General features: G+C 45.8%; 1 protein-coding gene across 1 annotated transcript in view; it reads left to right on the top strand.

The window, feature by feature from the left end:
• LOC125458421 (F-BAR and double SH3 domains protein 2-like) overlaps positions 1 to 12,235 on the top strand; it is a 63,770-nt gene that overhangs the window by 17,075 nt on the left and 34,460 nt on the right. The window contains exons 3-4 of the mRNA XM_059650573.1: positions 2,482 to 2,527; positions 11,038 to 11,111. Coding sequence (XP_059506556.1) covers positions 2,482 to 2,527; positions 11,038 to 11,111 — 120 coding nt within the window. The remainder of the gene's footprint in view (positions 1 to 2,481; positions 2,528 to 11,037; positions 11,112 to 12,235) is intronic.

The raw sequence follows: 12,235 nt of genomic DNA, 5'->3' as shown, positions 1-12,235 counted from the left end.
CACTGCGCCCTACACCCTCACACAGTCTCCACTCCTCAAAATTCCCTCTGAAATGGGTGAGCATGTATGAGTTAGCAGCAATCTGGAATGGTAATAAGCAAGGTTAAGAAGCAGCCTGTTTGTGTGGAATCTGCACTGTCTGAAGGTCGTTGAAACATTGCTAGTTTCTGCTCAGAGATCAGCCCAGTGACTGCCCTCAGAAACTGCCTTGTTCACGCCATTGAGAACCTGAAATGTGTTGTGATATCACAACCTTTTGAGCTGCAACAAGGAAATTAGCTTCCGTGTCCCCACAGGATTGTTAAATTAAATGTTATGGAGGAACCAGTCTGAAAGGGTGCAGGAATTGAATGAGGTGTCCACTGTGGTCCATTATGTATAACATTCCCAATCTGATCAGGGGATCCTCTTCAGAAACATGCATACATGCTTGATATGGCACTGCAATACTGAGGGAGCGCTGCGCTGTTATTCAGCAGGGGATATGAGGGAGAAGTAATGGGAATGAATCAGGGTTTGGGAATGAATTTATAGATAGAAAGCTGGAATGTGCAGCAATAAATTGGGAAGTTTGTTCAACAAACTGCTGCATTAGGCTGAATAGTCTCCTCCTGTGCTTTAATTGCCCCTCTTGGGAGTTTCAGGATCGCGAGTCAGAGCCCTAAAGTACAGTGGGCATTTTTAAATTCGTAATTCCAAAACATGTTTTTTTAAAAGAGGGCTGCAGATGTAAATTATGTGCCTATCTGAAGACAGTGAGAGACCCGCAGAATTTCACACCGAAAGGCGCCAAGTGAACTTCGACCAACAATCCTCAAATGAGAAACAAGCCAAGTCAGAGCAGACTGCGCTGTGATCTCTAACAACTACAACAATAATGAGAGGCTCACGACTCTAAACCCCAAATTGACAGCAACCCAGCTTATTCCCCATACAAAGAGATGTTTCACATTTTTCCCTTTGGCAAATATGCAAGGGCTGAGGGTAAAAAAGCAGTTTCAACTCTATTTGTGTGCCAGTGGGGCTGTGTAAGTACATGTGTTAGGTCTCAGTTGAGGAACTTTTCCCCACTCATCCTGTTTTGCAGGTAAAAGGTCCTCTCCCCTCTCTCTCACTCTGAGTGTTAGAGTCCAAAGTCACACGACATCGCATCATAGTCCAGAGATAATGGGAACTGCAGATGCTGGAGAATCCAAAATAATAAAATGTGAGGCGGGATGAACACAGCAGGCCAAGCAGCATCTCAGGAGCACAGTGCTCCTGAGATGCTGCTTGGCCTGCTGTGTTCATCCAGCCTCACATTTTATTATCTCGCATCATAGTCCAACAGATTTAGCTGAAATCACAAGCTTTTGGAGCGCCGCTCCTTCACCTGACAAAGGAGCAGTGCTTTGAAAGCTTGTGATTTCAAATAAACCTGTTGGGCTGTAACCTGGTGTTGTGTGACTTCTGACAATGTCATCCCAGTCCAACACTGGCATCTCCACATCATGAGTGATGGAGGACAACTTCCGAGTAAGCCAGGCAAAAAAAGAGAAAGCAGTCAAAAGGCCTTTCTCTGTCCCTGAATACTGGGATTCAGTTATGCTTAAAAGGAATTGGAAGAATAGAACCTCAACCAACCTGTAAACTGAAGAATCTTGAAACCAGCAGCCCACTACCAATGTCAATGCTAACATTCCTCCACATTTAACATTTAACTGTCAGCTCTTCACCAACAATTCAGAGTCTGATGTGTTTTTTCAAAATACTTTTATCCTTTTGACCTCATCTCTTATTTCTAATCTGTACATGTTGCATTATTAATTCCTCACACATAGTCATTAATAAATTCACTCTTTGTTGACTTGAGAAAGCTTCATTTGTGTCTGAGAGAAAGATAAGGGGTCCCTGATTAAATTAACCTTGTTGTGAACAACCAAGGGATTAAATGAATGAATAAGGGGGCTGGTAGCTCATCACTCATCACCTCTGGAGCTTAACAATTTAGGAATCCTACCTGGAACTATAATAAACTAAGAGAACCTCTCCTGAGGGTTGAGCATAACTGCACAGAATTCCTTTAATGCTGTCTCAGTACCATTCCTCTGACAGAGCAGTAAACTTCAGTACTGGCCCTCTGATAGTACAGTACTTCCTCAATACTACCCCTCTGCCAGTGCTACACTCCTTTCATATCATTGCTCCGACAGTGCAGCCCTCCCTCGGTAGCATCCCTCCGACAGTGCAGCCCTCCCTCGGTAACATCCCTCCGACAGCGCAGCCCTCCCTCGGTAACACCCCCCTGACAGTGTCAACAACCCCTCCACCCGGCTGGAAGCCCAGTGGTCCTTTTGACATACAGGGAGGACTAGACACTTGTTAAAAAAAATCTACTGGACTTGCCTGCAGCTCTTTTGTTTATACAGTAACTACACTGTGATTACCAGGTAATCAGGCTTCACTTCTCTGATATCATTATGTTTTTGTATTCTGTTTCAGGTCGTTTAGTAAACAGAGAGCTGCAATTGAGAAGGAATATGGTCAGGTAAGGAGCTATACCAGGGCTAAACCAACAAAGCTCATGATAGCCACATGAAGTAAGAGGCAGTTTAGAAAAGGGTAGATATTTTCAAAAGTAGAGAGTGATAGAATCGCTAAATGTGGAAGCAGTCATTCAGCCCATCAAGTCCACACCCACCTAGACCCACCTGTGGTGTACTGCCCACGGCCAATCCACCGAACGTCCACATCTTTGGACTGTGGGAGGAATCCCACACAGAAACAGGGAAAATGTACAAACTCCACACAGCCACCTGAGGGTGGAATCAAACCTGGGTCTCTAGCACTGTGAGGCAGCAGCGCTAACCACTGGGCCACTTGATGCTTGACCCTTTTGTTTAGACACCCCCGTCTCTCACTTATCCATCCCAAGTTGACTTTGATTGACCCTAGTGGGTTAACTTGACAACCAGAGATAATGTAGCGTGGAGCTGGATGAACACAGCAGGTCAAGCAGCATCTTAGGGGCACAAAAGCTGATGCTTCAGGTCAGGACCCTTCTTCAGAAAATCAGTTGACTTTTTTTTATCCTGCAGTACAAAGTATTATGATTCTTTGGAATTTGGCACTCTCGTGTTTGTCCTGATGAGTGCTAGGAGTGAAGGTTTTGATAATGTGGGCAGAATCTTCCCAGCCCCTGAATGACATGGGCTATGTACAGCAAGGGAGCAAAATCACATGGTTGCCTAACAAGGGGCTTGTCAATGTCAGGACCAATTTTCCAACTAATGTTAAATAGTGAGATAAGATTCTTGTTAGTGAGTGGTGAGAGAGGCCTATTTGCATGCGTTAGCATAGATCAACATTACTACGCCATCTCACCTCTTTGGCACACACCCTCCCAATCTCCTCGCTGGATAAAAGAATTAGATGGTGATAAGTCCCAAACGACAATCCTAGTGGTATCCTGATAACTCGAGCTCACCTCTTGCGCCTCCAGCCCTCCATGTTAGACACCAACATCTCAGCGCACACTCCACAAGCAGTGGCTGCACGCAACACCAACCCTTTCCATCCTACCACCCGCCAGAACCTGCGGCTTCCCTATTGGCATTGCTCGGGTGCCAATTGTCCTCTGTCAGACATGCATGAGGCAACTGACAGGAGATGTGCCAGGCAACTGCAGTCTGCCAGCATTTGACCAGGTACTGGGCTGGTGCCAGGAATCCTGGGAGGTACCACCAGTGGTGAGTACTTCCACCATGGTGAGCGGGAATGGGATGTCATACGGGCACGGTCCATGGGAAATGAGTTGAGCTTGGAAAGGGTAAATTGTTTAAACCTCCGTGAAACTTGCCAAAATTAACACCTTGCCATTTCCTCTAAAGTTCAGCCCTGTATTTCTCTCTTCAGCCAGATTTTGGGGCCTGTACTACCAAGCAACTAATTGCTTTTGGAATTGACCATTTATTTCATGTGCATGGTCCACTTCATCCCTTAGCCTATTCTGTCCTTAATTGTAACTCCCTCATTGTTAATTTATGTCCGAAGTATATTGTGGAGACTTTGTATCAGATGAAGTGAAGAAGTGTGGATCTCCCTCCACAAAACTGCCAGCTCAATTAATAAACGTAAGTCTGAGATTGATCAAGGTCTGTTGAGCCAGGGTATTCAGGGATATGGATTTAGGAACAGCGAATGGATAGAAATCAGCTATGATCTCATTGAATGGTTGGGACTGAATGGCCTCCTCCTGTTCCCTTTATTTGAGGGAACTGTTCACAGTGCATAGGCATCAGTGTGCAACCCTGGTGGTTGTTCTTAGTGCCCAGCCCATTTGCAAGAGTATTTTCCAAAGATTTAGCTGTCCGCCAAGTCCCTTTGCATCCAGTTGTCCTAGTCTCTCCAGCTGAACCTCTAGCTGACAATCCACTCTCTGATTCCACATCCAATCTCCACAGTGCTCCACCGCTGACATCACCTGGTAATCCACAGCCTGAGAACTGAACTCCTGGCATTCTGCACTCTGGGGAAACTGGCCACTATTGGGATCCACTCCTTTGCATACTCAGTAACCTGTAACCTCACATACTACATCACCCTTCATGTCACACTCGCTCAATCCTCTATGATAGTCCACGCTCTATTTATCATCATAGAATCCCTACAGTGTGGAAACAGGCCCTTTGGCCCAACAAGTCTACACCTACCCACACAGCATCCCACTCAGACCCATCCCACTAATTTACACACCCCTGAACACTACGGGCAATTTAGCATGGTCAATCCACCTAGCCCGCACATCTTTGGACTGTGGGAGGAAACCGGAGACCCAAAGGGAATCCGCACAGACTTGAGAGAATGTACAAACTCCGCACAGACAGCCATCCAAGGACAGATTCAACCCCATGTCCCTGGCGCTGTGAGGCAGCAGTGCTAATCACTGAGCCGCCGTGCTGCCCTCAGTCTCTCGTGCTTGCTCCATTGCTTGCTGTCAATGTTCTGCTTGGGTGTTTATCACTTTAGCTTAAACAAGATTTCATACTCGTCCTTAAACCCAACTTGTTAGCAGCATCTGAAGAGTGTATGATGCACTCAAGGAGCTTCCAGATGAGATTGAGTGGGAGCTAACAGTAGGAGCAGACAACCTTTCCCTTCTATAGAAGTTGCAGTATTTGTTTAATCACATCTCTGCTGTCTGTGACAAGAATCCTTTTCGCTGATGAATGTGAGCGGTTACTGGGTCAGGGTGACCCTGCCATGCTGCTTCATGTGGACCCAGGTCTTGTAGGATATATAGATTGAGGCCATTCAAGGTGCTGGTGAGACCACATCTGGAGTACTGTGAGCAGGTCCTTTTTATTTAAGGAAAGGTATCCTTTCACTGGAGACAGTTCAGTGAAGGTTCATTGGGATGATGCCTGGTATGGCAGGATTGTCTTATCAACAAAGGTTAAACAGGTTTGTACGTACTCGCTGGAGTTTGGAAGAATGAGCGGTGAACTCATTGAAATATACAGGGGCTTGACAGGGTAAATGCTGAGAGGGTGTTCCCCTTCATGGGGAAGCCCAGCACCAGAGGGAGTAATCTCAGAATAAAGCGGCACCAATTTAAGACTGAGGTGAGAAGGAGTTTCTTCTCTCTAAGGATCGGAACTCCTTGTCACAGAGTGTTGTGGGAGCAGAGCCCTTGTGTACATTTAAGGTGGAGATAGATCCTAGTTCAGTAGAAAAATCAACAGTTATGAAGAAAGGGCAGCAAAACGGGCCAGAGGAATATTGTATCTGACATGAACATACTGAATGGCAGAGTAGGCTTGAGGGGCCGAACAGCCTAGCCCTGTTCCTATTTCTTATGGTTTTATCAGCATATCTCTCTGCATGAATAAAGTCCTTCTGATTTCCCCTTCCCCTTACAGCAAAGAAGGTGTGTCACTACATGCATGACTGAAAGTCCCTAATCTCTGAAATCATTTGGCTGCTTTATCCACTATCGGGCTCAGAACATAGCAACGGCAGTAGGTCACTTAGACACAGACAATTGCATATGTACAGGGTTCAGAGTCAGGCAGAGCATGAAAGTGAAGCTGTAAATGGAGGAACAAATGGGAATTTCTTTTCCCCTCTCAGTGTAGCGTTAGCATTTGGAATGCTTTTTCTCAGATAGCAGTGGAAGTGGGTTGGTTGAATATATTTAAGGAGGTGAGAGACGGATCCTTGACTGACAATGCAAGCAAAGGTATTTATCAAATGGCAGAGCACAGTTGGCTGGTCGAATGCCTTTTGAATAGTGTGGGAATAGAGAAGAGGGTTGGAGTGAGGGAGGCAATGGAAAGTAGGGTTGGGATAGGGGGATGCAGGATGGCCACTTAGAATCAGAGGAGGGGGGCAATGGAAGGTCTTCTCAGGCCAGGACTGGGCCTCTGCATTCCTGCCTCTGACGACTCTTACTCCAATTGTTTCTCTTTACTTTTGGCCCAAACAGGAGTTGTGTTCCTGAGAATTCTTGGCTGGAGAGATCTATAAATAGGTCCTGGCTTCACTCGCACTATAATGCCTGTACCCAGTAATGGACATTGATGGAGACCTGGACGTCAGCCACAGTCTGCATTGTAAATTATGGGCGCCTTCTGAATCTAAATGGAACCTTCTGAATGTTGAGGAGGGGGAAAGGTCAGCTTTTGATCATTGCCCAGTGACTTCCCTGGAAAATTTGCGTGTCCGTATGATGTATTTTTAAACTTGGAACGTAGTCACTATATGAGCTACATTTCATTAAGTGCCTCTCCAGCATGTTTGCAAAACAAAAAATTCGACAAGCTTTGTTGATATTGAGTAGGGGTGATGTCACTCACGCTGCCTGGTTTTAAGGAAGTTGTTGAGTAATTAGACATTTGACTCTGTCCCATGGCAAAAGGCCAGGAACTGAGCAATCAGGCAATGGTTCCTTGACCCGTCTCCACGGTTTCCATTTGAAATTCTGAGTCAGCAGTTCATAAAGGCAGGCTGCTTTCAAATAATGGAGAACTTGAGGGAGTTGGGGGCTGGGGTAGAAAGCAGAGAAGTCCTTTCAATTTGTGGGAATGATCACAACAAAAGGGCACAAATTATTAATATTTATTGATTCTTCTGTAGGATATCAATGTCAAGGGCAGCATTTATTATCAAGGCTCTTATTGCCCTTGGACTGAGTGGATTCCTAGGCCGTTTTAGAGGGCAATTAAAGGTCAACCATATGGCTGTGTGCCTGGAGTCACATGTAGGCCAGATTGGGTAAGGGCGGTAGACTCCTGTGCCTGAAGGACCCAGATGGGTTTTTATCCCAATCAAATAATAGTTTCACGTTCACCATTACTAGCTTTATCTTCCAAATTTATTAATTGAATATAAATTCCACCAGTTACTGTGTTGCGCCTTGAACCTGAGGCCTGCAGAGCATTAGCTCAGGCCTTTAGATTACTCCTTCAGGGACAATACCACTGCACCATCATTACCCTCAAAATATAAAGAAAATACAGTCACTAACAAACCCTTTAAGGAATTCCGAAGTGACCTCTTTCACCAGAGAGTGGTGAGAATGTGGCGCTCCCTACCTCGAGGAGTGGTTGAAGCGAATAGTATAGATGCATTTAAGGGGAAGCGAAATAAATATAAATAAATAAAGGAATAGAGGAAACATTGGAACACACTCTAGTGTGTGGAAATGTTCAATGATGGCTTTCAAAAGAGCATTGGATAGCTATTTGCAGAGAAAATGTTTTCAGGGCCGCAGGAAGATAAAGTAGGGAAGTGGGACCACTTATACTTGTGTTGCTTATACTTGGAGACCTGGCAAGATCACAATGGCTGATGGCCTCCCCTTCTTTGCTATAACCATTCCATGAATGACAGTGGGCGATCCCAACTAGCTGTGCTCACAAATCTTTTGTTATTGACCCTGGGTTGCCTTTCAGAGTGCATTATTAACATACCTTCTTGACCCACAACAGTTTACATGAAGCTGTGGTTGCCCTGGAATTGTTTGGTGGGTAATGTCAAGGCAAAAAGCCCAGCAGTGGAGCAAGTTGGATGTGCTGTTGTCCTGTATAGCCTCAAGGGTCATCTGCCTTCATTGCTTTGCTGTCTTCTGCACTGACTCTAATTGTGTCTTGGAGAAGTTTGAGACCTGTTTAGGTGGGTCTGTAACATGACAGGCGAAGCTGCACAGAGACACAGAGCTAGTTACTAACCCTGGTTTGACATATTGCTGGATGTCTAATCATTATAGGGCTAAATGTCTCTTTCAGTCAAAATCTTTTCTCCCACATGTCCAAATCTTTTCAACAATTAATAAGCAAAGCAGATTAATGGAAATAATAAAATTCTTTAAAAGCCTCTATGATTTTCTTTCTGAATTTTTGGCCTCTGCAGCATCCTGGAGATGAATTTCCAGAGATTTTTGCAGGGTTGGCAACACTGCAGGATCTCACATCCTGTCCTTTTATTTAACACGGGGTGGAGCTGGATGAACACAGCAGGCCAGACAGCATCAGAGGAACAGGAAAGCTGACATTTGGGGTTGGGACCCTTCTTCAGAAATTTTTTCTGAAAAAAGGGTGCAGACCTGAAACGGCAAGCTTTCCTGCTCCTCTGATGCTGCCTGGCCTGCTGTGTTCTTCCAGCTCCACACCGTGTTATCTCTCACTCCAGCATCAGCAGTTCTTACCATCTCTCCTCTTATTTTCCTGGTCTTTGAGTGGACTGAATTCAAATGCAAGGCTTATTTCATTCCCCTCTGTGATCAGTTAGAGTTTCACAACCCTGCAGGTGACAATGAAGGCCATCAGCTCTTTGAAAGCTTTTTATCTTTCTTGTAATTTATTTTCCTTTTTGATGTTTTATTTGTCCTTTCTGGGGGATGTATACACTGTGCAATGCTGATATTTGTTACCCAACTCTAATTGTCCTTGAACTGACTAAATTGTTCTAACCACATTGCTGGGGGATATACAGTCATGTAGACAAATAGGTTTTTGCAACAATTGTTTCATGGCCACCATCACGGAACCAGATCTTATCCATTGGATTTAAATCCTGTCAGATGCTGTGGGGGGGATTTGAACTCCGAGCACTTAGCTTTGCCTCTGGGATGGTAGTACGGTGACATTGGCGCACTTCCACTGTCACCCCTTTCATTTCTGCTCACAAAACAGGTTCAAGCTGAATTCTTCTCATTTCCCCAGATCTGTTTCAGAGATAGTAGGAACTACAGATGCTGGAAAATCGGAGACAACAAGGTGTAGAGCTGGATGAATGCAGCAGGCCAAGCAGCATCAGAGGAGCAGGAAGGCTGACGTTTCGGGCCTCAACATTTCTTCGGAAACTTTCTTCTAAACCTTTCTGAAGGAGGGTCTAGGCCCGAAACATCGGCCTTCCTGCTCCACTGATGCTGCTTGGCCTGCTGTTTTCATCCAGCTCTACACCTTGTTATCTCTGTCCACATCTGTGTTTGTCGTCCAGCTCAGATACACACCTACTCCTGCTTCAGCTTCCACGAAGCAATTCAATATCATGACCAACTGCTACTGACTGACCAAGCATGCCACTTCCTGCAGGCCGTCTGTAAACTCGAGGGGAGGAAGTGGCTTCTCTGCGGTTTGAACTTCTGTGCTGACCTCATTTTCCTTTGATGCTGGAATTCGGCGGGGGGTGGGGGGCGCAGTGTTGTGCAACATGGCCCCGAGGGGTCGAGGGTCAAGTTACACAATGTGGGCGACCACTGTTGGACAGTTTGAAAAGAGTCTTTTTCTTTTAACAGTGCCAATCTCTGTGACTGTAGAAACACTGCACATCAGCAGGATTTACGTAGCACCTTAAACATGGTAAAACATTCCAAAGTGTTTCACAGAAACATGATTGAGCAACAACAAATTACACTTAGCGACTTACAGAAGTTTTAGGTTCAACACCGAACTTAAGATAAAAATCAAGGTGTTTCTTAAAGTAGCCGAGAGAGAGAGAAAGGAAGGGAAAGATGCTTAGGTGCCTGGGTGATGATGTAGAAAGTAATAGGTCTGAGAGAGTTAATATTGAAGCTGTACTAAAGTTCCACCCAATCAGAAAACATCGCATAGTCTTTGGCAGAAGAAGCCCAATGATGACCATCCCTGGCTGCTGCCAGCCTTTGCAATTACGTCTCATTCGTTAATATAACAGTTACCTGCGGCAACTGTGCTACATTTTGGGCCATCATAGCACAATGATAGTGTCCCTGTCTCTGAGCTAGAAGTCCCACATACTCCAGAGCTGTGTCATGGCACATCTGAGCAGGTCATTTGAAGTTTTTATAAACTACAAGTTGTTGTTAAGTCAAGCACATCTTTTCATTAAGACTGCCAAGTGATTCATCCTGCACCATCGGGAACCAAACAGGATCTCAGGCCCAACATATAAAGGAGGCTGCACTCTACCAGAACCACAAGTTGCGAGTTGTTAGTAACCCAACACCAGGAAGGAGCTGAATGCACAGCCTGCTGTAGTGGAGCACATGTTAAAATTGGGATGCTTAGGGTGCCAGAAACAGAGGAGTGCAGTTATCACAGAGGGTTGGGGGATTGGAAGAAAGTACTGCAATAGTGAGGGGCAGGTTTGGAGGAATTTGATAACCAGGATGAAATTTTAACATTGAGGCACTGCCAAACTAGAAACCAATGTAAGCCAGTGAACACAGAGCTGATGGTTAAGTTGGTCTCGATGCAAGTTAGGATAGAGAGCACACAAGTTTGGATAAAATAGGTGCAAGCTGTCTTTGTGTTTTGATGAAACGAGGGTCGAGTTTGTGAGAGGGTGGAGTGTGGAGGTAAACCTTTAGTTCAGTTATCAGTGGACTCCGGGATCTGGTGTTACCAGCTGGGTCGGTTAAGCTGGGATAGTGTCTTCGAACTGTCATCTCTGAGAGTTGACTTTTCTTGATTGTTCTCTAACTTGACATTAGGATTTATGTTTATACCAGGACAGGATTCAATTACTGGTCAGACCTTTCTGACCCTGCTTTTGATGCAAAACTCTTTCTTTCAGGCATTACAGAGATTGGCTGGACAGTTCTTGAAGAAAGACTGGAATCGTGGAAAGCCGGATATGAGTGACAACAGGTAAGGGCTTGAGTCAGGAATTGAGGGAATCCTCTTCCTTCCAGGATTCCTGTGATCGATCCGGTCTTGCTGCAATGCTGGGGGCAGGATTTTGATGTCAATGATTGTTTTATTCTGACCTTCCTCCTCAGTGACACTGTGAGATTACTTCACAAAACAGAATGTGGCCAAAACCTACCTTCTCAATGGGCAGATAGGGATAGCCAACAAAGGCCAACCATCTCACCTATTCACAGAACAAATAAAAACCCTGAACACATTTTTAAATGAAAACTTGAATTGAAATGACACCTAATCTCAGGATGTCTGAAAGAACTTACAGCCAACACTATAGACTTTTATGACGTGTGCAAAGGTACACAGCAAGCTACCACAAACAGCGAGAGGGCAAACAGATCACATGTTTTAATGATGTTATATGAAGGATATACATTGGCCCAAGACCGTAGGGAGAATGTGGGATCTGAAAGCTAGGCCCTCCAAGAGTGCAGTGTTCCCTGAGTACACTGCGTCTCCAACAGTCAGGCACTCCCTAAGTGCTGCCCCTCTGACATGTGGCACTCGCTCAGTACTGACCCTCTGACAGTGCGGCACTCCCTCAGTACTGACCCTCTGACAGTGCGGCACTCCCTCAGTACTGACCCTGTGACAGTGCAGCACTCCCTCAGTACTGACCCTCTGACAGTGCAGCACTCCCTCAGTACTGACCCTCTGACAGTGCGGCACTCCCTCAGTACTGACCCTCTGACAGTGCAGCACTCCCTCAGTACTGACCCTCTGACAGTGCAGCACTCCCTCAGTGCTGCCCCTCTGACAGTGCGGCACTCCCTCAGTACTGACCCTCTGATAGTGCGGCACTCCCTCAGTACTGACCCTCTGACAGTGCGGCACTCCCTCAGTACAGACCCTCTGACAGTGCGGCACTCCCTCAGCACTGACCCTCTGACAGTGCGGCACTCCCTCAGTACTGACCCTCTGACAGTGCGACGCTCCCTCAGTACTGACCCCCTGACAGTGCTGCACTCCCTCAGTACTGACCCTCTGACAGTGCGGCGCTCCCTCAGTACTGACCCTCTGACAGTGTGGCACTCGCTCAGTACTGACCCTCTGACAGTGCAGCACTC

Source organism: Stegostoma tigrinum, chromosome 13 (genome assembly GCF_030684315.1).
Source record: "Stegostoma tigrinum isolate sSteTig4 chromosome 13, sSteTig4.hap1, whole genome shotgun sequence".
Lineage (NCBI taxonomy): Eukaryota > Metazoa > Chordata > Chondrichthyes > Orectolobiformes > Stegostomatidae > Stegostoma > Stegostoma tigrinum.
This window is presented reverse-complemented; position numbering and strand designations above follow the sequence as displayed.